This window comes from Psammomys obesus, unplaced genomic scaffold (assembly GCF_907164565.1).
Source record: "Psammomys obesus unplaced genomic scaffold, mPsaObe1.curated_primary_1811, whole genome shotgun sequence".
Lineage (NCBI taxonomy): Eukaryota > Metazoa > Chordata > Mammalia > Rodentia > Muridae > Psammomys > Psammomys obesus.
In genome coordinates, this window is record NW_026585895.1 from 57,160,289 (window position 1) to 57,185,744 (window position 25,456).

General features: G+C 49.8%; 3 protein-coding genes and 1 pseudogene across 5 annotated transcripts; 2 read left to right on the plus strand and 2 right to left on the minus strand.

Annotated features, from left to right (window-relative positions):
• Window positions 1–129: 129 nt before the first annotated feature.
• Window positions 130–7,875, plus strand: Tprn (taperin). The gene is made up of 4 exons (XM_055600573.1): window positions 130–2,109; window positions 6,794–7,028; window positions 7,116–7,222; window positions 7,336–7,875. The coding sequence occupies exons 1-4, from the start codon at window positions 244–246 to the stop codon at window positions 7,396–7,398; spliced, it is 2,271 nt and encodes a 756-aa protein (XP_055456548.1). The 5' UTR covers window positions 130–243; the 3' UTR covers window positions 7,399–7,875.
• A 1,254-nt stretch (window positions 7,876–9,129) lies between these two features.
• Ssna1 (SS nuclear autoantigen 1) lies at window positions 9,130–10,517 on the minus strand. Of its 2 annotated transcripts, XM_055600178.1 has the most exons (3): window positions 10,394–10,515; window positions 10,020–10,219; window positions 9,130–9,688 (listed from the first exon to the last, which is right to left on the minus strand). In XM_055600178.1, exons 1-3 carry the CDS (start codon window positions 10,443–10,445, stop codon window positions 9,581–9,583), a joined length of 360 nt encoding a protein of 119 aa, XP_055456153.1. In that variant the 5' UTR covers window positions 10,446–10,515; the 3' UTR covers window positions 9,130–9,580. The 2 variants fall into 2 exon arrangements, with proteins under 2 accessions (XP_055456153.1, XP_055456152.1); XM_055600177.1 differs by having other exon boundaries at window positions 10,020–10,517.
• On the plus strand, window positions 10,507–23,672 carry Anapc2 (anaphase promoting complex subunit 2). 2 transcript variants are annotated; one of them, XM_055600175.1, is made up of 13 exons: window positions 10,507–10,757; window positions 10,999–11,636; window positions 11,898–12,030; window positions 12,776–12,950; window positions 14,012–14,131; window positions 14,963–15,080; window positions 15,928–16,109; window positions 16,808–16,949; window positions 17,204–17,279; window positions 17,362–17,565; window positions 22,601–22,730; window positions 22,994–23,229; window positions 23,309–23,672. In XM_055600175.1, exons 1-13 carry the CDS (start codon window positions 10,611–10,613, stop codon window positions 23,519–23,521), a joined length of 2,514 nt encoding a protein of 837 aa, XP_055456150.1. In that variant the 5' UTR covers window positions 10,507–10,610; the 3' UTR covers window positions 23,522–23,672. The 2 variants fall into 2 exon arrangements, with proteins under 2 accessions (XP_055456150.1, XP_055456151.1); XM_055600176.1 differs by having other exon boundaries at window positions 11,014–11,636.
• LOC129671320 (60S ribosomal protein L37-like) lies at window positions 20,456–20,740 on the minus strand (annotated as a pseudogene).
• Window positions 23,673–25,456: the final 1,784 nt, after the last annotated feature.

Genomic DNA, 25,456 nt, shown 5'->3' on the forward strand with positions numbered 1-25,456 from the left:
CTGGCCGGTTACGGTTGTAATCCAATGAGAACGCCATGGGGGAGTATCTAAGGGAATGTTGTCCAATCACCTCAGCGGTATGCTTTTGCTGTAGGTGGGCTGTTCTGCCCTTGGTTCCGAGCGCTCTTGCCCAATTGGCAGCTATCAAGGGGGGCGTGGCACGGCGGGGTACCAAGGCAGGTCCTGAGAGTCTGTCCGGCGAGCGGCCGCCGGTGCTGTCCAGCTGCCGGCCGCGTCCACAGTATGGCCGGCCTGGGGCGGCCCGACACGGGGCCGCGCACCGCGATGCCCGCCTGGAAGCGGGAGATCCTTGAACGGAGGCGAGCTAAACTGGCCGCCCTGAGCGGAGGACCGGGATCTGGAGCGGCGTCGGAGGGGCCGAACGAGCGGCTGGTGCTGGCCGAGAGTCTAGGTCCGCTAAGCGAGAACCCGTTCATGCTACTTGAATCGGAGCGGCGGCGCGGGGCGCGGCCGGCTCAGCAGCTGCTGGAGCTGTACTGTCGTGTGCCGGGCGTTCGTACCATCCGAGCCGACAACATCCTCATCATCGAGTCAGCACCTGGCTTCCCGCCCTCTGTGCGGCCCGCTGCTAGTATTCGAGCTGCCGAGGTAGTGGTGTACGAGGCGCCACAGCCGGGCCGTGTCAGCCGCCTGCTGGAGAAGTTCGATTCGTCAGCAGCGCCCCGCCGCCGAGGTAGCCCCGAGCGCTTCCGCCCTGCGCTACCGCTGCTTCCCGTGGCGTCTGCTTCTACTGCCACGCGCGCTCCCACCAATCGTTCGTTGGCTCCTGCCCCACCTGTGCTCCCCTGCCAGTCCACACTCTCTATTTCACCTGTCCCCGTTGCTCAGCGCACCGGTCAGCGTTCCGCCTGTTGTGAGCCTGCGCACTCCGATGGCACTGAAGGTCCAGGGGCTCGGCGTAGGGACTTCCTACAGAAGACCGGCAGCAACTCTTTCACTGTCCATCCCCGGGGCCTGCCCCGCAGTGCAGTCAATTGCTCGCTTTCTCATGGACCCATGACCCAGGAGTCCCCTGCCGTCCCTGCCAATGGGTTGTCGGGCTCTCCGCCTGTGCCGGGTAATTGGAAGCCAAAGGTGGAGTCAGGGGAACCCTCCCTTCACCCGCCCCCAAGCCCTGGGACCCCAAGTGCCACTACAGTTGGACTTCCTGCCCTCCCGGCGCCCAGACCAGCCAGTGCCACTCCCAGCCAGCGCCAGTGGGTCTCCTCTGCTACCAGCGCCAATGATTCCTTTGAAATAAGGCTAGCCCCAAAGCCAGATGTGGAAACTATCCCAAGTGGGGACCTTCAGGCCAGGGCCCTGGCCAACCTCCGTGTGAATTCCTGCAACTCCTTCGTGTTGATCCCTAAGCACAAGGCCCCTGGGAACTATCCTTCGCAGGGGAGTCAATCCGAGGAGCCGAAGCAGGAGGTGGGCTGGGCCTCTCAGAGCCAGGGCCTCGGAGCCCAGCTGGTGTCTACAGTGGATAGTGCACCTGCCATAGAGAAGAAGCCCTTGGCTGCTGAGGTGCAGTGGGCAGTTAGGGAGGGGGGTTACCCCAGGCCAGCCACTTCTGTCACAGACAGGTCTGTTAGGTGGCAGAGACCATCCTCACCTCCATTTGTACCAACCACTGTTGAAGCTGATTTGGCTGAGGGCCTGGGGGTTCCTGGCTTGGCCAAGAATGGCCTGGAGCCTGTGAGGCCAGGACTTCCAGTCACCTTCATTGATGAAGTAGACTCAGAGGAGGAGGCCTTTCAAGAAGCCAAACTGTCCTCCTCAGCAGTTGGTGTGCCTCCCCAGCACCACCTGCACCTTGCCAGGCCTGGGCACACCTCAGAGCTCCCCAACCGAGGCAGCAACACTTTCATAGTAGTGCCCAAGAGGAAGCCAGGGACCCTTCAGGAGCCATACGTAAGTCAGACCAATGGGCAGTCCCAGCAACAGGAGGCTGAGGAACAGGGTGCTGATAGCCTCTCAGGACCCCACACTACCCTGGAGAACACCCTAAAGAAACGGTACCCCACTGTGCATGAGATTGAGGTGATTGGTGGTTACCTGGCCCTGCAAAAGTCCTGCCTCATCAAAGCTGGCTCCTCAAGAAAAAAGGTAAGTGCTAAGGAGAGGGCTACTGGCCTGAACTGTTTCTACATAAATCACAGAAGAATTGGGCTGTGGGATTGTACTAGGTCCAGGGCCCTTGTTGAGCTGTGACAGCTGTAAAGCCTACTGTTTACCTCAGAGATTTGGGAGAGCTGGCCAGGTAATATAGAGCTCCTGCATCCCTTTGGAATGGGTAGTTCCAACTAAGGTAAGCTTCAGCCTGGCCTGTTGGCTCTGGCCTGGCATTTGATTTGAGGGTAGCGTGGCATGTTCCAATGGAGCTTGGCTTGGACAGATATCCAAAGCTTAGATGTAAAGGGGAAGGAAGTAGGCCAGTCATTTCTTTGCAGGTCTTTCTCACGTTGAGTTCAGTCTCATAAGCCAGTTGGAGGGGGTTCTCAGCACCCTGGAAGATACAGGACCAGAGCATGGCAAACCTTTGCCTTTTGCAAGCATAGATTGAACCCAAGGCTTCATGCCAGACTTGGTCAAGAAGGCCTTGGGGCAGACACACTCAAGAACAATCCCCTAGAGGCTCAAAGCTGGCCTGGGTGAGCCATATTTCCTGGTTAGTTCTGGCCAGTGGCTCAGAACCGTCTGGGCACAAAGAACGCGTTCCTCAGATCCTTCCTGAGTGTTCCAGGGCCTGTGTTTGTCCCCTGGGGCAAATTCCAAGACCATTCCAATGACTCTCAGTCAGCTGGTACAGGGAGGTGCACCTTTCCCTTCTGTGGAGATGGCACCTGCAGTGTCTACTCCACAACAGCTAAACTCTAGGCTTACCCAGGTTAAACCCCTCCCCACCCTATGCCTCAGTTTTCTTGGGGGACCTTTTGTAATGAACCATACCACCTTCTCACTCTTTTTTTTTTTTTTCCTCACTTTTTGCTTCAGTTAGTTAGCCTTAGCATCATCTCTTCTGCCAATTCCATCTGCCAGGTCAGACGTCCACGGTGATTTTTGTTGGGGGATTCTGATGAGTGGGACTCAGAAAAAAGTGAGGGATGCTTTTTTGCTACATGAGATGTCTCTCCCACTCTCCCCTGTACTCTTTACCCTGAGTCCCTGGAGCAGATTGATCCAGGCCCCTTCCACCTCTTTTCTGCTCCTCCCCTCCCTGCTTCCTGATCCTGACCTTGGCTTCTCTGTGAGGTGGCCCATCTCCATGCTTATCCAAGAAGTAGAAGTCATGAAAGCACCCCTATGTAGATGAGGCACCTGAGGCTTGGGAGGTTCATGGAGTTCCTGGGACAGGAGCTGAGTTCAGGTTCCTGTTTTCAGAGCCCTGATCCTATTCTAGGATACTATTCCACCTTGAACTTGGCTTCTTTTTGAAACTGAAAAGCTGCCACTAAGAGCCTGGCTATCCTGCCACTGTCTAGAGATAACCATGAGAATCACTCATGGCTGGGTTAAAGTGAGAAGGGCAGGGATACCACCAGGTATGGTGGTTCATGCAGATCTGAACAAAATCAGGGCAAGGCCTAAAGGATAGTAGGGGCTGGGATAGGGCTCTGGCCAGCAGCCTGGCTGTCTGGGCCAGTTGAGACAATTGGGAGTCCAGATGGGTGATGCTTATTATGGACAAGTAGCCTGAGCAGGGCTTTCCATAGCAGCACAACTGTTTCTGCCCTGCCCCCAGCAAGACACAGAATGCCTATGGGAGGGGGCAGGGCCCAAACCACCCAACCTTTAGAGCAGTGTTCAGGGTGAGGCCCTCATGTACTTTGTCCTTTCCCTGACATTTCTCCTACAGCCCCTCCCCCCAGCCAAACCAGGGTGCTCCTTCTGAAGCCCAAGTCATTGGCCTGGGACAGACTACTGCTTCCTCTTGTGGGAGTAGGTGGGCCCAGAGGATCTTGGGGCAACTGTACTTTGTTTCCCTTCCCCACCGTGACTGGGTGACCCCAAGGCAATGCTGATGGTTTTCTAGAGTATAAGTGAGGAACGACTCTTCATTTGGGACTTCTAGGCAGCAGGGCATGGTGTGGGATAGCCTGCCTTGCATTGACGGTTTGGCAGAGGGTATCATGAATCATGACTTTACAGGGATTCAGCCCTGCTCTGAGTAGTGAGGGTTGCCTCAAACTGCTATTATCTCTTGAGAGGTACTCTGGCCTCACATTTAAATAGATAACATTTAGGTTATCTATTGGGAGAAAAGGGTCCTCTCTTCCCTGATGGAGGATGTTGCAGCCTTCCAGCCCCCGATGTTTTCTTGATCAGAGGGATGTCCTTTCACCTTTCCCTCCCTGATTAGGAGCACAAGTGGCTCCTACCTGTCTAGCTGCTTCTTCCTCTTTCCCACCTCCTGTTTCTGTGCCACACCCAAGCAAGTTAGTGTCCTCAGGGCTCAGGGCTCCCACCTCCCTGGCCATGTAAACTCCACCCTAACTTCTGTGACCTAGTTATGGCCCTCAGCCTGGCTTCCCACTTGAAGGTATCTTATCCTTTTGCTTCTTCCCAGCAACATCATCTTCCTCTAGTCGGCAACTGCCTCCCCTAGCTGAAGCTGGCTTGAATGTCCTCTTGCCCACTTTCCTTTTATTTCTTTCACCTAACTCTTCTCATAAATGACCCCTAGATGGTCTTTCTCTGGGACCCCAGAGAAGGATTGGACCCTTATTGATGAAATCTCACTGGTATAGGGTCTGCCCTCAGCTGTGGATATCCCAGCTGGGTAGTTCTGATCTATTGTCTTGTCACCCTTGGGAACTTTGGCTGGGGGCCAAATGGGGGATGGGAGCCAGCCAGTGTATGCAGGGAGTGGGGACAGGGTCTGGCCAGTTGAACATTTTCCCCGGCTTTGAGTCCTGGGATGGACACCTTTTGGTAACCCAAGCTGGGTATGTATGGGTAGAGGGAGAACAAAGGGGCCCTATAAAAAGCTGGGAGTTTCTGTCACCGAGGGCCCTATGAGAGCCCTGTGAAAGCCCAGAGGTTCCACCACCTGCCTTTCCTATTAGGTGTGCTGGGTAGTCCCCCAGACACTGGTGACCAGGTATATACAGTGACAATCCCTTCCCCCACCTGCCCTGGCGGCTTTACCCCTGGAAGGGATCATAAACATGAGTTACCATTTGACCCACTGACATATGCTGGAAGGAGAAAGGCAGCCTAGGAACACTGGTCTGGCAGTGCAAACAAGGGAGTATAGTAAATGACTGGGGGTGGGGGTGGTAAGCTCCAGCTGAAACTGGCAGACTTATGAGCCACTTTCCCACCCCCAGCCTGGCCGGGTTGTGCCAGGCACCATACCCACATGTGTCTGTCTGTCTCAGCCTGCCTGCTGGGAACTGGTCATGCAGACTAATAGGGTATACTAATCTAGCTGGGCCCTGGCAGCTGGTTTTGTATTCTCAATAGTAGGGGGATGGGACTCAAGGAACTCCATCCAGGGTCAGCTTTTGTATAGAAGCTTCTAGGCCTGTTAGGCCCTTATACTGTCCTGGGTTCCTCCTAGGGTACCTGTCTCATAAAGTTAGTCAGGAAAGCCAAGTGATAACATCCCTTTGCTTCCACTTCACCTGTCTCCAATGGGATCTAGTCTTCAAGGACTAGATAGCCTTGAGGCCAGAGCAAGGTACAGCATGTATTCATATGACAGGAGTGGACATCTGTGTCTTGCCTGATAGGGGGCTGGTGTCTCCCCACCTGCATGTTCATGTGTGCAGATGGCCAAAGTAGGGAGGGCCTGAAAGTATAAATGTCTCTGAGCAGGTTGAGGAAAAGCTAACAGCTCTGATTCCTGAGGCCTTTCCTCTTGTCCTGGGTCAGGGGATCTCTCGACAGAGGGCTCAGGAATATTAACAGCCCCGTGGGCAAGTATGGCCATTGGTTGAGGGGACAGGATGCTGGTTCATAGCCTAGGTCTCTTCCCCTGGCTGTGTTCTATGGCCTGTGCCAGGGTCATTTTGCTGCCTCAGGACAGGCTCAACCCTTCTGTTAGGCTACTCTTCTATCCTGCTGGGCCTCTGGCTCCTTCCAGGAGGAGAGGGGGAACCTGAGCTGGCTGTTGGTATCCTGTGCCTGAGAGTTTAATATTTCGAGCCCAGCAAGACTGTCCCATCTGCTGCAGACAAGTGCTCATCTTCATTACCAACCCAGTAGGCTGAGCTCAGTTAAGAGGGCTAGGGAACCTCAGCATTAACTGTGGAGATGGGGCTCCCAGACCAGGTAGCAGACAGGAGGATCATAACAGAGCATTGCCCACAGCTTTCTGTCCCTCAGAACCAAGCCCCTGGGAGAAAAGGGAGAATTTGCTTGAATATGAGAGGTACACAGTAGGCAGGAGTTGGGTGTCACTGATGGTATTGTAGGTACTGGACTCTAACAGAAGTGTGACTCCCCATTAGCCTAAAAAATGGGTGGTGTCTAGCACCTTTTTTTTTGTTTTGTTTTTGAGACAGAGTTTCTCTCTGTAGCCCTGTCCATCTTGGAACTCACTCTGTAGACCAGGCTGGCCTCAAACTCAGAGACCTGCCTGCCTCTGCCTCCTAAATGCTGGGATTAAAGGTGTGTACCACCACTGCTAGCCTCTTAAGCAGGCCTTGACAGTATGATAGCTTGTGCAGTCAGAGGGTGGGACAGGTGGGGTCTATAACTCTTTGTAGAAGGGTCTTTTCTCCCTGCTTAGCATTTCTGTTTAACTGGGTGATAGAACCCCTGCTAACATGGCTCTTACTCCTAGATGAAGATCTCCTTCAATGACAAGAGTCTGCATACAACATTTGAATACCCTTCTGAGAGCTCCCTAGCACAGGGAGAGGCAGAGGAGGAAGAAGAGGAGGAGGAAGGAGGAGCAGAGGATGGTGAAGAGGAAGTGGGGCCTGACTCAGAGAAGCCCTTTGCCCCTTTCCTGCCACGGGCCACATTTGTAAGCAGTGTAGGACCTGAGAGCCCCCAATTACTAGATGGCAGCTCAGGTAACACCACCTGTTGGGATGGGCAGCCTGGGAGTGGAACCTGGGCCAGATTTCCAGGTATCCATGCCTATTCTCTTTGGTCCACAGGCCTATCCAGCTATACTCCAAAGCATTCCATAGCCTTCAGTAAGTGGCAGGAGCAGACACTGGTGCAGGCTCCAAGTGAGGTAGAACTCCCACCAAAGGAAGTCATGGTAAGCCAGTAGAGGGTACAGGGGTGAACACCTAGACCACCAAAAGCTGACTGGCTTGGGGAAAGGTTGATGCCTGGTTAAGCCTTAGTGTATTATTCTGTTCTTTCTCTCAGCTCACACCTGCCAGTCAGAATGATCTCTCCGACTTCCGCAGCGAGCCAGCCCTCTATTTCTGACCCCTGGAACTGTCAAGATGGCCAAGACTTAGCCCAGGTGTGGTGATCCTGGAAGCCAGTCAATACCCAGGAGCCCTTACTCTATTCTGTGCCCCTTCCATCTGGCTCTTTCTGCCTTCTCTCTCTGTTGCCTCCTCCTGCCTTTAGGGCCGGTCTGAATCTCACTCCAAGGAAGAACAGATGAGAACTGCCTATGTGACAGGCAGACATCTGTCCATACTGTCCCATCGGTGATGAGGTGGAGGCCTGAACATATCTTGCTGCAGGGTACTGTTTGTCCTGACTTTCAGCTCCTACCCTCTGAGGAGTGGCCAATGTTAGGAGTGAGAGACCATCCTAGCTATTTGTTTTTTGCTGAACCCAAGCTCCTGCCCTCAGCCCATGATGCTACAATGGTGGAATTCAGCTTCCCTTCATAATAGATGACAGGGTGTTGCCCCCCCCCCCGATATTGGACTCAATAAACACTATAATAAGGCTGCTCTTGCCTTCTTTACACAGCCCTCAGTCTGAGAACAAGGTGGAGGCCTAACTAGGGCACCTGTGTGCAAAGAAGCAAAAAGTGACCTCAGTCTGGTGTTCTCATACCTTGAGGTCTTGCTAGTTCAGGCTCTTGCTCTTGTTCTCTCCCAACCCCAAGCCTGTTACTTTCTCCCTCAGAGCTAGTACAATGGGAGCTAGACTTAATCTCTGGGGTCTGGAACTCTGTGACCAGGGTCCTAGATGCCAGATGGGAGGAATGTAAGGGTTGCAAACTACTCTATTACCATGGGGCCAGGAGCCTAGTAAGACAGCTAGTTGTATACAGCACAGGAATGGAGTTAAGTGCAACTCTTGAGTTTTCTCATGTCTGATATGGAAACCTCCTCACCATGAACCTGTAACAAGGCTATAGCAACAGAGAATTCCCAAGAGTCTAGAAAGACGCAGTGCTGCCTGCTTGAAAATTGTGTTCTCAGAGGCCTGGGCTATTTACAGATATGGACAAACTGTAATCCAAGTGTCTTTTTTTGTCACCTAAGAACAGATATATATATTGCTTGACTGGGCTTAGGTGGAGTGTTTTGTATGTAAGCCTAGCTTTATGGATAATTTTTTTTTTCTTTCTTTTTTTTTTTTTTTTTTTTTAAAGAGTCTCACATTGCATCCCAAGCTGGCCTACAGCTTACTCTGCAGACCAGTATGGTTTTGAACTTAAGGTAAACCTTGTTCCTCAATGCTGGGATTATAGGTGTAAACTACCACACCTGTTTTCTAGATCTTGTTAACAAATACTTTCAAACTTGGCCCTGAGAAGCTGTGGGAAAGGGCTGGGCCGTAGAGCACAAGGAAAAAGGAAGTAAGCAATACATGTGGTTGGGAGATGGGTCCTGGCAGCGGCAGCAGTGTACTGGATCAAACACAACTTTGTACTAAGAAATGGACATGCTATATGAAGAATCAGAGTCTATGCTGAGACCTAGAACCAGAACAGCTGGTATAGTGTTGCCAGCTATCTCTGAGCCAAGTTCTGCACTGAGCACCATGATATAGCTAAGCCCCTCACAGGAAAGTGGTTTGTGTGCTGGACTTGGGTGAAAGACCAGCAGCTTTACAAGGAGAGTTAAGGGCTAGGGCTTGCCTGAATGAGGTGGGCACCCTCAACTCTATTTTGAAGATGGGATAGTCAGAGAAAACTGCAGGCCTTCCCTACCAACAGGATACATGGTAGCTGGCAGATGATACCACAGATCTTTGCAAAACAACCTTTATTGAAACATGAGAGGCCATGGGGATGGGCCCTAGGGTTTCAGTTCTGGAGTCAAGATTCTTTCCTCAACATGCCTGGCCTAAACCCCTAATGGCTAAGGAGGCAAAGTGAGGGGCTCCCACAGTACTTGGGCTAGGACCAGGACCTCCCTGGCAGCCCAAGGGGGATCTAGGAGCTTCAGAGAGAAGCCCCTCATGGAGCTAACCAGGAACCCAGGGTTCCCATGGCATACATGAGTACAGAGCTGGGAACCCCTATCCCACTGGACTGTCCTAGGGCGTTTCTCATCATCCAAGGAAGGTGGAGGTCAGAAGTTGCCCCTCTGGGTACCTGAGATAGTGAGACGGCATCTGAGGCCACGAAGAAGAAAGATGCTTTAGGACAGACATGTTGGGGACTGAGCAGCCATAGGACACTGCTGAGACAGACGCGTCAGCTGTCCTTGCCTCCACTAGTCTTCTGGTCTGAGGCTGTGGCTTTAGTCAGATTCCCAGCTTCCCTTTTGAGGACACTAAGCAGAGTCTGAGAGCTCTCCAGGATCTGGGTCAGAGAAATAAAAGGATTGTTATTTCTCTGGTAGGAAGGTCCCATGGCCTCAGCGATGGGAATCTCAATCTGGCCATCTGTGCTGCAGACAAACGGCTACAGGGGGGTGGGTAAAATCATCCTCCCTCCTGCATCTGTCCCACAGCCCTTCCTCCCACCCGGCAAAGGGTTAGCACTGGCTCAAACTGCACTCTTTTCAACATACCGCTGCTCATGCTCTTGGATCCCATAGAGAGCCCACTGTCCCACCTACTGCCTCTCAACCCAATGGGCCTTAGCCTCTGATGCTAGTGAGGCACTGACGGTGCACATCCGAGAGCCCCACCTTGAGGTAGGCGGCCTCTGTCTCTGCGATGGTCCGGTCAAACTCGTTGCGAGAGGCGATTTTGCGCGCCAGGTTCTCGTTGACGCGGGCTAACTTCTCCGTCAGCTGCCTCACCTCATTCTGCAGCCGCTGCTTTTCGTCCTCCTCCTGCTGGATCTGCCGGCACAGCTCCTCTCGCTTCTGACACAACTCCTCAATGCCTAGGGAGGGCGGGAAGACAGAGCTGTGGGATGGGTCTCGTGAGCTTCGTACCCCGACCAGCACGACACGGGACAGGCCGCAGAGCGGGGCTCGTGAGGCGTTCCGCGCGTCCTCCCGAGTGGGTCGGCCGGACGCCGACCCACCGCCTTTGACCTTCAGCTCCCGCTGCTCACACTTGACCAACTCGTTGTTGTAGTTCTGCAGCGCCGCGCCCTGTTGGGTCATGTTCCGCGCCGCGTCCGGAAGCTTCAACCGCCGCCCGCACAGCCAGGCCCGCGCCTGCGCACCGCTTCCACAGAGCGTGGACAAGCGAACGTCACAGCTGGGCGCCAGGCCAGCGTTGCATCATCACTGTGCGCCACGCTGTTCGCGTCTGTTTTGTGGACGCTGATGGAGGCTGAGGCTGTGGCCGTGACGGCGATGCCGGCGTCGGCAGTTGGTGCCGCCGATGACTGCGACTTTAGGCCTGGACAAGAGCTCTTGGTTGCCTGGAATACTGTGAGCACCGGTCTGGTGCCGCCGGCCGCGCTAGGGCTGGTGAGGCCGGGGAAAGGTTGGCGGGCCTGTGCCGAGTTCCCGCTACCCTGTGTGATTTAGGGAGTCCACCCTTTGGTTCTCACAGCTCTGTGCCTGCTGTCTGTAGTGAGCTTGCCCCCTTATTTGTTTGGTTCCCTGGTAACCCTGCCGCTGGTGGGTTTTTGTTTGTTTGTTTGTTTGTTTGTTTGTTTTTCCGCGCTCCTCCCCTCCTTTTGCCCTTACCCCGCCCCTCTGCTCACAGTTTTCCGTACTCCAGGCTTCTTCCCGGACCAGCGGTGAGGTCCCACCAAAGGAGGAAGAGCTCCGCGCAGCGGTGGAGGTTCTGAGGGGCCATGGTCTGCACTCTGTTTTGGAGGAGTGGTTCGTGGAGGTGCTGCAGAACGACCTTCAGGGCAACATTGCCCCAGAGTTTTGGAATGCCATCGCCCAGCGCGAAAACTCTGTCGATGAACCCCAATGCCTTCTGCTGCTCTTGGATGCTTTCGGCCTTCTGGAAAGCCGCTTGGATCCCTACCTGCATAGCCTAGAACTCCTAGAGAAATGGACTCGTCTGGGCTTGCTGATGGGCACTGGAGCTCAGGGGCTTCGGGAGAAAGTTCACACCATGTTGCGGGGAGTCCTGTTCTTTTCCACCCCCAGGACATTCCAGGAGATGGTCCAGCGCCTCTATGGTCGTTTCCTGAGAGTCTATATGCAGAGCAAGAGAAAAGGAGAAGGGGGCACAGATCCCGAGCTAGAGGGTGAGCTAGACAGCCGGTATGCCCGCCGCAGGTACTACCGACTTTTACAGAGCCCTCTGTGCGCAGGATGTGGCAGTGATAAACAGCAGTGCTGGTGCCGACAGGCACTGGAGCAGTTCCACCAGCTCAGCCAAGTTCTGTAAGTTCTGCCTTCTGGCCATACCCCAGTTTATGAATGCCCCATTTGTCCTGAATTTAATATACCTCTGAATAGAGCTAGTAAACTGGCTGGTGAGGTCTTTTCCACCTGTACTTGTAGCCAGGAGTTACTGTGTAGCAAGTTTACACTGTCCCGGACATAGGTCTGGAGTATATGCATTGCGTATCCTTATGGGAAGAGCCCCCTAGGTAAGGGACAGATGTATGTTATGATTTTTCTATGAGCAGAGATCTCCTTTAGGCATAAGCTCAGTCTGCTGGAGCGTGTCAGCGCTGAGGCTGTGACAAACACCCTGCATCAGGTGACCCGGGAAAGGATGGAAGACCGCTGTCGTGGAGAATATGAGCGCTCCTTCCTGCGTGAGTTCCACAAGGTGACATTCTCCTCCCTGGGCTGGGTTCTATTAAGGGCAAAGTGGATTTGTGGCACCAAATAGTAGGCAGGTTGACCAGGAGTGGTGATGGGTGAGATTATCTTGGTACTGTGTAGAGGACAATCCTGGACCCTGGTGACAAAGACAAATCTGGTATGTACTAAGTAGGTCTGTGCAGAATCCTATGGCTAGAAGCAGAATCTTGGGACAGAAGTGGTCCCAAAGGGTTTCCCCACGCAGATACAGCAAGACAGGTCTACAGATTCTTTTCTTTCCCCTTTTGACAAAATGTATGCTCACTTAACAGTTGCCTTTGGGATTAACCTACAACTACTCTGTACCCTGGTATGGGGCTAGGGTGTCCCAGTGAAGGCCTCTGGTTGCCTGTATTGTTAGGTATGGGTTGTAATTCTGCTATGTTTCCCAGCATTGTGAAAAGTCTAGGTTCAGCCTCATGAAGCTGTACACCCTGTTTTTGCCTCCCTCCCTACCTCCGTTTTTCATGTGTCTTATCCCTTGTGGATGCATATTAGCTATGATGGGGAATGATCAAAGTGGGTGTCCCAGCAGTGTTGGCCTAGAGTCATGAGCCTGGAAACTCTTGGGGCAGATGCAATTGAGCCGTGGGCAGTGGAGTGTAGATTTGATGCCTCTGGCCTCAAGACACAGGTGGGGCCTCCTCTAGGGTCCTGCCAAAGGAACTTTGAAGTGTTATTACATTTCACACACTAATGATCTTTCACAGTGGATCGAGAGGGTAGTTGGTTGGCTTGGCAAAGTGTTCCTTCAGGACAACCCCACCAGACCCACTTCTCCAGAAGCTGGGAACACACTGCGTCGTTGGCGCTGCCACGTACAGAGATTCTTCTACCGTATCTATGCCAGCCTACGCATTGAGGAGCTTTTCAGCATCATTCGAGGTTGGTCGCGCCTCTTACCTTGCAGGACCTACCTTTTCCAATTTTACCTTTAGCTGTTGGCAGGGTGGTAAGTTGAGCAGAGCTGGACCTCTTCTGACATGGTCAGAGTCAATATCAGCAGTGAGTATATACTTCTGGTTTTCCACTCTTCTCTTTCATCTTGGTTCCTGCTTAGGACTCTCTTCTGTGTATCACTCTGTCATGTCTGGTTATTATTAATCAAGTGTCAACATGTAGAAGTATTAAAAGGATTCAGTTAAAAGGATTCTGGTTATGATCAGCATCCATGTGGCAGCTCACATTTGTAACTCCAGTGCGAGGGAATCCAAAGTCTTCTCCTGGCCTCTGCTAGTACCAGGCATGCACATAGAACATATACATAAGGGCAGGAAAACAGTCCCTGCGAACAAATACTTCAAATATAAAAAATTTAAATACTAAAAAAAACAACAACAACAAAAAACAAGATAGCTGGGACTGGTGGCACATACTTAATCCTAGCACTCAGGGAGTCAGAGGCAGGTGGATTTCTGTGAATTCAAGGCCAGCTTGGTCTACAGAGCAAGTTCCAGGGTAGGCGGGGCTACACAGAGACACCCTGTCTTCCCCCCCACACACAAAAAAAAGTTTGACAACACTTAATTTTTTTTTTTTCCCAAAAATAGTACAACTTGGGACAGTTGAGCTACCTACCACTATACACAATGGGAGGAATGACTATGTTGTGTGAGTTAAGGCAGTTGTTAGAGCTTTAAGTGTCATTGCACTTCACGCATTAATGTTCCACTGATGATCCTCAGTGGATTGAGAGAGTAGTTGGTTGGCTTGGCAAAGTGTTCCTTTAGTGAAGTAGCCAACTGTGCCTCTGGTCAGATGAAACAGTCACTAAAGGCCATGGTCAGATGGCCTTTAGTGAAGGTTACATTGACAACAGAGTATATTTTACCTGATAGGTGACTTTTGTCTGGGTCCTTGCCAGGTGTGTAATTTTTACTATGTATATCCTTTAGTGTTTGTTACACCTTTTTACTTGCCTATCCCTGTGACATGTTTTCTTTCAGACTTCCCAGACTCTCGGCCAGCCATTGAGGACCTTAAGTACTGCTTGGAAAGGACAGATCAGAGGCAACAGCTGCTTGTATCCCTCAAGGTGGCCCTAGAAACTCGACTCCTGCACCCAGGTATCATGTATGGCTGTTGTGGACTGGCCATGCAGATAGCCCTCAGGGCTCACATGTAGTTAACAGCCCTGGCTTTGTAGGCCTGAGAAAGGCCTGAAGTGCTTGGGAGAACTGAGTTAACCCTGAGCTTTATGTGTCTTGGGAGGAAGTCAGAGCCTCTCTGATTTGGTCTAGGGGTAGTATGAGTCTTTTCAGAAGAGGCTGCCTGGTAAGGGCAAGGTTTATATGTTAGTACTTCCTATGTTGCATGACCAAATACATGACAGAATCAACTTAAGGGCAGAAGGGTTTATTCACTTATTCTCAGAAGGTATGGTCCATCATAATAGAAAAGGTTTTTTGGCATAGGCATGTGACAGCCAAGAAACCAGAACTTAGGAAGTAACATACTTTCACTAGCTTAACCTACTAAAGGCTCTTTTTGTTGTTGTTGTTCTTTATGTAGACCAAACTGGCCATGAACTCACAAAGATCCACCTTCCTCTGCCTCCCAATTGCTGGGATTAAAGGCATATACCACTAGAACTTGCTTACTAAACTTTTGGGCTTTTAAAATAGCAACACAAGTTGGGAATCAAGCATTCAAAACATAAGCCTGTAGGGGACATTCTAGATTCAAATTGTAATAGACTGTTCCTTGGAAAATTCTAGTGTCTGTGCCTATAAATGGATTGAGTTGGGGGTGGGACAAGAAGGTAACTGCAATTTCCTTGAATGAGGGCCTCATGGGAACCTTCAGATCACCCAGCCACTGTGGCCAGCTGGCATTCAGTTGGCATTCAGGAGGCTGCAGTACAGGCTGCTATATGATCTCTGGCTCTTCCTCTGTAGGTGTCAACACATGTGACATAATCACTCTCTACATTTCCGCCATCAAGGCATTACGTGTGCTAGATCCCTCTATGGTCATCCTGGAGGTAGCTTGTGAGCCCATCCGTCGCTACCTGAGGTGAGTGCCGTTAACACTTGGCTCTCTTCTTTGCTAAGCTCTCTTTGATGTTTGCAGCAGTCAGACAGTCAGCCCTAGACTGAGGTTCTGCCTTGCTGGGGCTGGATTGACTTGGGGGTAGGGAGCCTCTTTCTGCTAGAACTAGGTGGTGTCCTTTCCATCACATAGTGTTTGTGTGTGTGTGTGTGTGTGTGTGTGAGAGAGAGAGAGAGAGAGAGAGAGAGGAGAGAGAGAGAGAGAGAGAGGGTCAGGACCTCCACACAAAGAAGCATATCCTAGGGCGTTGTTGACTGAACCTGACAAATGAGAAGAGGCCTGGTCTCTAAACAGCTTCAGCCTTAGGGACATCTGTGACTTCTATGGTGGATTCCTTGGCAAAGCTGGTCAGAAAGCCCCCAGCAGAAGAATTTCTAGGTTTAGTGCTTAAGTGACCCTAGTACCTGAGAGGCCGATAGTGTCAGTTACCTGTTCTGGGTTCCAGTTTTCTGCTTTCTGGTCATTGAGCTCTTTCCAATATCTCAGCCCCTGGGTATTTCAAAGCAGTCAGTTTTCTAATTTTTTGTTTTTTGTTTTTTAAGACAGTGTTTCTCTGTGTAACCTTGGCTATCCTGGTCTTGATCTGTAGACCAGGCTGGCCTTGAACTCACATAAATCCACCTGCCCCTGCCTCCTGAGTACAGGGATTAAAGGCATGTGCCACCACTGCCCAGCTGGTTTTCTAATTTCTACAAAGTCGGATAGGCATGTTAAGCAAGGTCAGGAAATGCTGCTTAACACCGGCCACATACTAGCAAGTATCATGATGCCCATGCACATTTTTGGAGACAGCAACATTCAATCCTGGCAGGACACGAGAGGACACAGTACGGCAGATTGTGGCTGGGCTGACAGGGGACTCAGATGGGACTGGGGACTTGGCTGTTGAGCTGTCTAAGACGGACCCGGCCAGCCTGGAGACCGGCCAGGACAGTGAGGATGATTCTGGCGAGCCTGAGGACTGGGTCCCTGATCCTGTGGATGCTGATCCAGGTCAGTTCACGTATTGGCCTCACCTCTGCTCTTTCCTGGGCTTCTTTGGAGGTCTGTTGGGTTCTGGTTATGCATGTTGCTACCCATACCTGGCTATATCAGAAGCAACATTGCCTCAAATTGAGGGGTCAGGGGTCTTTGGCCCTGGCCTTACTGAACACCAGCCAGTTTGCTAATATGTTCCACACTGGCTACCCCAGCCAGCTATAAAAAGGTGCCTTTGTGGGTTATACTTGAGAGAATAGATTCATGGAAAGTCTGTATACCCCACTTCTGTCTATGATTTGGTCCTGGTACTCAAGTGTATTAAGGTGGTATTATTTGGGCAGGTCCCATCTCTTGCTTGGCCACACTCTAATGGATTTCGAAAGGCTGAGGATTCTTTGTCTTGCTCAGATCTTAGTGTGAACACTTCATCTTCAGCCTTTTAAAGGAAAACCCAAGGACCTTTGTTCTATTCCTTGTGGCTGATTGAGGATCCAGGAAGGTTTTTGTGAGATAGGCACTGTGGATCAGAACAGTTGCCTTAGGAACCAACCCTAGGTCTACTGGGAGGCATATTACTCTTCAGCTGCCTGGGACATTGAGAGCAAGCCCTGTAAACTGTCCTATACTGCTGTGTCCAGCAGATTAACTCTGAGGTATCACTGTCCTCGTCAAGGTGCTAATGGAATGCCCTCCTCCCTTATATTGTGCAGGGAAGTCGAGTTCCAAGCGACGGTCTTCAGATATCATTAGCCTGCTGGTCAGCATCTATGGCACCAAGGACCTCTTTATTAATGAGTACCGCTCACTACTTGCAGATCGCCTCCTTCACCAGTTCAGCTTCAGCCCTGAAAGGTAAGGCAAGGAGCTGGTTGACCTCCAGGGGGTGCTGAGGACTAAGGACTTCATTCTGTATTTGGAAGAAAACACGTAATTAGTACTCCCGTAATTAGTACTGCCCCCTACTGGCCAAGGTGACTGAACTCTGGCTTCCTGCCTTCCCTCCAGCCCAGTGTGTCCTGAACAGGTGGGTTGTCTGGATAGTCTGTCTACTTAGGGTACCAGTTGAAATGGAGGGACCCTGCAGCCCCTCCTCCAACTTCTTCCAGGGAGATTCGTAATGTGGAGCTGTTGAAGCTGCGCTTTGGTGAAGCCCCCATGCACTTCTGTGAGGTCATGCTGAAGGTAAGTGTCTAGGATTCCCCAAGCAGTTACCCTCCTTCTACCACTATTAAGCCCAGGACATTGATGAAGTGCCCTTTCTTAGGACATGGCAGATTCCCGCCGTATTAATGCCAATATCCGTGAGGAAGATGAGAAGAGACCTGTGGAAGAACAACCACCATTTGGGGTGTATGCAGTCATTTTGTCCAGTGAATTTTGGCCTCCCTTCAAAGATGAAAAGCTGGAGGTCCCTGAGGACATCAGAGCAGCCCTAGACGTTTACTGCAAGAAGTATGAGAAACTGAAGGTACAGCCAGGCCTCTTGGTAGTTTGTATCTCTGGTCATATCAGACACTATGCGGAATTAGCCCAAGTGGCACATGTGTCCAGATAGCATAGCTGAGCCCTAATGTTGTAGAAGCTGGAGCTCCAGTGGGTGGTATGGCCAAGTTCAATGATTCTTCCTCCTGAGCTTGTGGTCAGTTATGGCAGGGGAAGCTTAAGTCTGACATAGTTCACAGGTGGAGATGCCCACTCTGGACCACAGGTTGGAGCCTATAGAGTGCTCTGGATTATAGATGCCGAGAGGAGAGGGTCATAGGACCCAGGCATCCAGGTGGCAGACCCTAATTGAAAAAGCATGTGGTACCTGTAGGGTCAGGCTAGGAACAACTAGGTAGAGGCAGGTGTGCCATGGGAACATTGGCAGTGTCATTTGTGCAGGAAAGTGCTGAGTCTACATGTGTGGACTCCTGAAATCAGAAGGCTTTGCTTTGGGCTAAGGATCTGTGCCCCTAGATGAGTCCCTTTGAGAACACCTTTCCTGGGGCTGGAGAGATAGCACAGAGGTTAAGAGCACTGCCTGCTCTTCCTAAAGGTCCTGAATTTAATTCCCAGCAACAGTATGGTGACTCCTAACCATCTATAAAGAGATCTGGTGTCCTCTTCTGGTGTACATGCATACATGCAGGCAGAATAGTGTACACATAATAAATAAATAAGCTTTAAAAAAAAAAAAAAAGAACACCTTTCCTTCAAGGGGCATCAAAGTGGGACCCTGATATTTGTGTCAGTAACTATGAGAACCTTGCTGCCCTTAATCCAGGTTTTGTTCCTGGAATAGTGTAGGTATGGTCTTTGTGAAAGCACAGGATACCGCTCACCAGTATTTCCAGCTTTGGGCATGGTAGTGTGTCTAGCTAACAGTCTTTGAATACCGTAACCCTACCACTTTCTAGTTGAGGATGTCTGAGTGGCCAGTTGTATGGACTCCATGTCCTCTCCCACTGTTCCTCTGACTACTGTGGTAGTATGAGGTACTTGCTGCCTTTGCTAAGTTTTCACTGTGGATCCCAGACATAGCTTGGCCATGTCTTATTCATCAGGCCCAAAGAAGTAGGATAACCAGACTCTACAGTACTTTATCTCATTTTTTGTTGGATACTGGAATGGCTTTGGTAAACCCCAAGCTATGCTAAGAGGTCAGGCCTATGACCACAGTTCTTTTGTCTTTCACCAGCAGAGCTCCTAGAGGATCTTACTGTGTCTGTGGATGACTGACTGTGCAGCCCATGTAGTGTGATCCTTTTGTTGGGGAATCTAAACTGGATGTGACCAGGGGAAGCCACTGAACTGCCTCCTTTTCCATCTTTTTTTTAAAGATTTATTTATTTATTTAGTCATTTATTATGCACACAATGTTCTGTCTGCATGTATACCTGCAGGCCAGAAGAGGGCACCAGATCTCATTATAGATGGCTGTGAGCCACCATGTGGTTGCTGGGAATTGAACTCAGGACCTCTGGAAGAACAGCCAGTGCTCTTAACCTCTGAGCCATCTCTCCAGCTCCCCCCCCCCCCTTTTTTTTTTTTTTTTAAAGACAGGGTTTCTCTGTGTAGCCTTCGCTGTCCTGGACTTGCTTTGTAGACCATGCTCACCTCAGATTCTTAGAGATCCGCCTGCCTGTGCCTCCCTGAGTGCTGGAATCACAGATGTGCAACCTAAGAGTATCACTTGGCCACCAGAGCAGGAAAATCACTGTCCTGGACAGTACCTTAATGAAATACTGCAAAAATACAGTTTATCAGATTAGAAGATTAGAAATGTATTGATATTATTGTGTTGTACTTCCCCAGAATGCTCTAGGAGAAAGTATCCTTCCTGCTTATTGCAGTTTCCAGTAGCCCTAGCATTTTTTCTTTCTTCTTTCTCTTCTTTCTTCTTTCTTTCTTTTCTTTCTTCTTTCTTCCTTTCCTTTCTTTCTTCCTTCTATCCTTTTCTTTTCTTCCTTCCTTCCTTTCTTTCTTTCTTTCTTTCTTTCCTTCTTTCCTCTCTTTCTCTCTTCTTTCTTTTTTCTTCCTTTCTTTCTTCTTTCTTTCTTTCTTTCTTTCTCTTTCTCTCTCCCTCCCTCACTTCTTTCTCTCTCTCCTTCACTCTTTTTTCTCTCTCTCTTTCTCTTTATTTCTTTCTCCTCTCTCTCTCTCTCTCTTTCTTTCTTGTTTTTTGAAATAGGGTTGTTCTGTGTTGTTCTGGTTGTCCTGGCACTCACTCTGTAGATCAGGCTGGCCTCAAACACAGAGATTCACCTGCGTCTGCCTCCCAAGTTCTGGGGTTAAAGGAGTTTGTCACCACTGCTCAACTGGTAAATGCATTTCTTTATGTCCAGGTTTTCTCTGTGTTTTAGGACACTAGTTAGATTAGATTAGGGACTTGTTCTATTCCGGGATAACTTCATTTTAGCTGATTACATATTTAATGACTCCTTTTCCAAATAAGGCCATATTTGGAGATAGGACTTTGAGTGTCACTGGAGTTATGGCTTTACTATCTCTCTGAAGAGATACAGTTTGGCCCATGACAGCCTGTGGTTTCTAAAATTAACAGACTTCCCATGAGCAAAGGACATTTAGCCAATACCAGTATCTTCAAAGTTAACCACTTCAGCATGAATTATTATTATTACTTTTTTTGGTTTGTTTTTGTTTTTCAAGATAGGGTTTCTCTGTGTAGCTGTGGCTGTCCTGTACTTGCTTTGTAGACCAGCCTGGCCTCAAACTCAGAGATCTATTTGCCTCTGCCTTTGTAAGATTATAGACATGTGCCACTATATCCAGCTCAGCATGAGTTCATTTTTTTTTTTTTTTTTTTTTTTTTGTCTTTGAAATCAGAACAGTTATTTTATGACTGATTGAAATCCTCAAGATGAACTAGATGCTGCAACAGCTGCTCTCTTGGGTTTAGGTGCTGTTCCTTCATGGAATCCATGTCTGAATCTGCAATAGACAATTTGTAGGTGCCTCATCCGACCAGTTCCAGTAGTGTCTCTTAGCCTTGGCACTCCAGTTATGCTTCCTCTTGCACTTGGCTGGGTAGCCACATTTGCCACAGGTGGTAGGCCTGAGAGCCACAAGAGCGGCCCAATGTGTGGGTCTTATTGTGTTGCTTTCCAAAGGATGACATTCCTTTCATCATCTTGCTTCTGCCTCAGCATGAATTAAATTAAAAATCTCTCCTACTCCAGGTGTGGTGGTATATATCTATGATCCTAGCACTCAGGAGACTGAAGCAGAAGGATAAGTAGTTTAAGGCCAGTATAACTATATAATGAAACCTTTTCTCTAAAGCAGGTTTCCTCTCCATCTTGATGCTGTGAGGTTGATTTCATCCAAGCTACAGTAATGAAACAAGTCTAGTTCAGAAGTAGGCATTCCCAAAAGGTCAGGAGCCCCAAAGCAAATCTGACACACAACAAGAGGAATTCTGTAAGTGTTCAAGGTCTGATAACAGCCCTCTAGCTCAGTGCTCTGTCCTCTTAGCTTGACAAACAACCCCACATGTCAGTATGGACTTTTATGTTATCTCTGTCACCTTCCTTCAAACTTTCAGCATTGATGCTGGCATAAAACTCAAAAACCTTGGTGGTTTTGCATAAAGTTTGCAGTGTCTGAGCTATCAGGTAACAGGATGGTTCTGTCGTCTCAGCACTTGGAAGTCAGGCACAGCAGCAGCCTACTAGTCTCAAGTTTTAAGACAACTAGGGCTATATAGTAAGGCCCTGTCTAAAAAAGAAGAATGAGAAAGTAAGTGGGGGAAGGGAGCCAGGAGGGTGATGCATGCCTTTAATTCCAGCACTCAGACCATCAGAGGCAGGCAGATATCTATGAGTTCAAGGCCAGACTGGTCTACAAAGTGAGTTTCAGGACAGCCAGGGCTATACAGAGCAAGCCTGTTTCAGACATCCCCCAGAAAAATAATAGAGAAAGAGTGTCTTCCTGGATCTTCCATCTGTAGCTGGTTTCTGCTGAGATGATCAGCTGGATCTACAAGTCACACTTGTCTCTAGCAAATGCTGGCCACTAACTGGTACTGTTCTGCCTCTTAGTGTGTTCCTCATTTCCATTTGAACCCTCAGCACAAGGTCCTCTTAATGTCCACATTCCTACCAACACTGTTCTACACAGTGTATGCATTCTCTAGGGTGAGGACAATTCTTCTTCCTGAACCTTCACCAACATCATCCTTATCTCTCATGTTATATCAGTTGTCTGCCACAATTTTAGGATTTAATTTTATGTACTTTCACATTGTACAAAGCTACTTTCATATTTCATATATTTATATAACACTATTATATAACAGGATATATTTATATGTCCCTCCCTAGAACCATAATCACCATCTATTTTCCTCCTTTTTTGAGGCATGGTTTCTCTGTGTAGCCCAGGCTGTCCTGGAACTTGCTCTGTAGACCAGATCTTTCTGCCTCCTGAGTGTTGTGATTGAAGATATGGGCACAGCAGATTCTTCATTTATTATGACTTCTATAATGGAATGTCACAGGTTGGGTGGTTTTAAACAACAGAAGTATATTGTTTTAGTTTTGGGAAGTAGAAGTCCAGTGTCAAGGTGTTGGCAGGGCTGTGCTTCTCCTGACACCTTTAAGAAAGTACTTTTCCCAGCTTTTGGTATATCACCATACTCTGTGCCTCTCATAGTCACTCCCTTCTGTGCCTATTTTAAACCATGTCCTTTCTTGAAAAAATACTGGTCTAATTATTTAGGGCCTGCCATACTTCAGTATGACCCCTTCTTAACTAAGTACATCTACGTTAACTCTGCAAATATTTCACATTCTGAGGTAGAAAGACATGAGAGGGACACAATCTACCAGCAGTGCCCATTGTTAGCTCAGGAACTGAGCTACCTGCCTGCCAGAGGTGGCATTGGATAGGCCATTTGTGTAAGAGCCGTTCCTTGCCAGGTAGCATGGCATATGAGTCTGTGCCTTGTTCATCTGGATCTGCCTGGAACCCATGGACTTTTCTTGATGATTCCTGCCTAGGCTATGCGGACACTCAGTTGGAAGCACACCCTGGGCCTGGTGACAATGGATGTGGAGCTGGCTGACCGCACCCTATCTGTTGCAGTGACCCCAGTGCAGGCAGTAGTCTTGCTTTATTTCCAGGACCAAGGTGAGTCTGTAGAACTCCATCTGGTCTGCCTTGAACACCTGACCTTGGGTCCAGTGCTAGGCACTACTACTGTCTGATGAGCTGTGAGGTTGACACTGCTTTCCCCCCTGCCCACTGTGGGCAGAATTTAGGGATAGCAACCATTCTTTATACCTATGAGTCACACAGGACAGTGCACATCCCTCTGGTGGTCCAGCTGGCTAACAGGTATTGGAGGAGGTATAACCTCCAGTGTACCCTGCATCCTGTGGCTCTGTTCACAGCCAGCTGGACCCTGGAAGAGCTGAGCAAGGTGGTGAAGATGCCTGTGGCACTGCTGAGAAGACGTATGTCAGTGTGGCTGCAACAGGGTGTGCTGCGGGAGGAGCCTCCAGGTACCTTCTCTGTTATTGAGGAAGAGCGGCCTCAGGACAGGGACAACATGGTGCTGATTGACAGTGATGATGAGAGCGACTCAGGCATGGCCTCCCAGGCTGACCAGAAGGAAGAGGAGCTGCTGGTACGTTGGCCACTTTCACATTGGGCTGAGGGTGGGCTAAGTAGGTGGCCAACTGACCGTGCCTGGTTTCTGTTCCTAGCTCTTCTGGACATACATCCAGGCCATGTTGACCAACCTAGAGAGCCTCTCTCTGGAGCGCATCTACAGCATGCTCCGAATGTTTGTAATGACTGGTCCTGCTCTGGCTGAGATTGACCTGCAGGAACTCCAGGGCTACCTTCAGAAGAAGGTCCGTGACCAGCAGCTTATCTACTCTGCAGGTGTCTACCGCCTTCCTAAGAATTGCAACTGATGTTCGCTTTCCAGGTTCTGACCTACAGCATTTGTGCCTGTGTGTCCCCTGGATGGACAGCTAGGGTACCCTCTGTCCCCATATCCCTGTGCCCAGGCCCTTTCCATTCCCTGCCTAGCACTCAGAGAACAAATAAAAGCAGATTGGTTCATCCTTTCGTGTAGTTTGTTGGGCCCAATGAATATACACAGGTTTGCCCTCTATGGTTCCCAGGAGCAGGTAACAGGGCTACCCAAGCAGCCAGGCTGCACTTCTGTGTTTAGGCAATAGATCCCCTGAACCTGTCTTATGTGGCCTGCCCTGGACCTGTGCTGGGACAAGAGTGAATAGGGTTGGCTGCCTAAGGTCTCCTAAGTAAGACTTGTAGCCCCATTCTGTTTTTGTGGCCTTTAAAAGGAACTCTTGGATCTTTACTTCCTTGTAGCCTGTGTGGAGTCAATGTGAGGCTTTGTTTTGTTAGGACATTTGCATTCTCAGGTCCTCTAAGGTGAGGCAACCTGATTCAAGTACATTCCTTGTGTCTAGTGGTCAAGGGTTCTTTAGGTATATACCCTAAGGAAGATTAGACCTTTGTCCTCCTTGTACCAGGCTATGTGGACATACTGCTTGGAGCTTACAAGTAAGTGCTCAGATTCTTTCATGTTTCCCAGACTTGCAGTCAGAAGTACAGGACGAGGGCCAGGGTGAGAGATGAACCCAGGAAGCAATTTAATCCTTTCCCTCAAGTTTGGGCTCAGCCACCTTTGGCTATTGCCTGTTGAAGACAGGTGGCTCTGCCCTGAACCTTGGGGTCTGGACTGACCTTTTAGACTACAGAACCTGGGTGCAGCACAGCATGGGCTCCTGCCTCCCTGTCCCAGAACAGCTGTTTTCAGGCAGGAAATACCCTGACCTGAGGCACCATCCTCAAAGGAAACAAAAGCCCTTTGGAATCATTGCTTGCACACCCACATCCACCCAAGATAGATCTCAGGCTACAAGCCACACCCATCTTCAGCTGCTGCCACTACTCTTAGTTCCCTCAGCCCCAGGTTTTAAAGGGTGGAGGTAGTTATTAGGCACACAGCCTTGGCCATAGCCTAAGTGTTTCCACAAACCTAGAAAACCTTTTTCACAGTACTTCAGAAAGGAGGTTTGCTCTCTTCTAGCTCCCAGTCCTCAAACCCTGCTCTTTACCCCACTAGAATGCTTCTGCTACAAGAACTCCTGTGAGTTCTGGTGACAGCAGAGGCCAATAATGTCCCTCCACAATGTTTCTATCTGGCTCATACCACCTGTCCACAGATGGGTGTGTCTTTGTCCTAACCAGGATATATACTTGCTAGGCTGGCCTGGCAGGGTGACAGTGCCAGCCCCTGCGCCTCAGGCACACCTGTTCTGCATTCCTTTAGATTTGTGGATGTGCCCTAAAGACGAGATGAAGTCTTGGTTCTCATCATTATTGTTCAACCAATACAAAGCCCATGTCAGGAGCTGCTAGCTGTACCTTGACCAACGCTAGAAGGGTATCTGTGTCTGCTGTCAGGAATGTCCCTAGTGATTAGGGCCACTGGGTTCAAGTTGTACCTCCCTTCCTGGCACTCTGTTAGCCCTAGCTGGCAGGAGGCTGGGCTCAGTCAGCTGCAGGTTGACATTTCTTCCTACTGTTTCTTACTTTGCTTGACAGGTCCCTCATAGAGGAGAGTTGCAGTAGGGTGGGGCTGGGACACCAAGTTCAGGACAGGTCTAGGTTAACCCTGACCATGCTAGCCTATAGACAAACTTGCTCCCTTGGACAGTAGCTGTATGATCTCAGAGGCAACAAAGACTCAGAGCGTTGAGTTCTGCCTAATAACAGCACATGTGAGGCAGAGACTGCAACCAGTTCTGAGCCATCTGTTCTCTGGGGAGAATGTTCTAAGGATATGGTGTGGTATCCTGCTCAGTGGATGATCA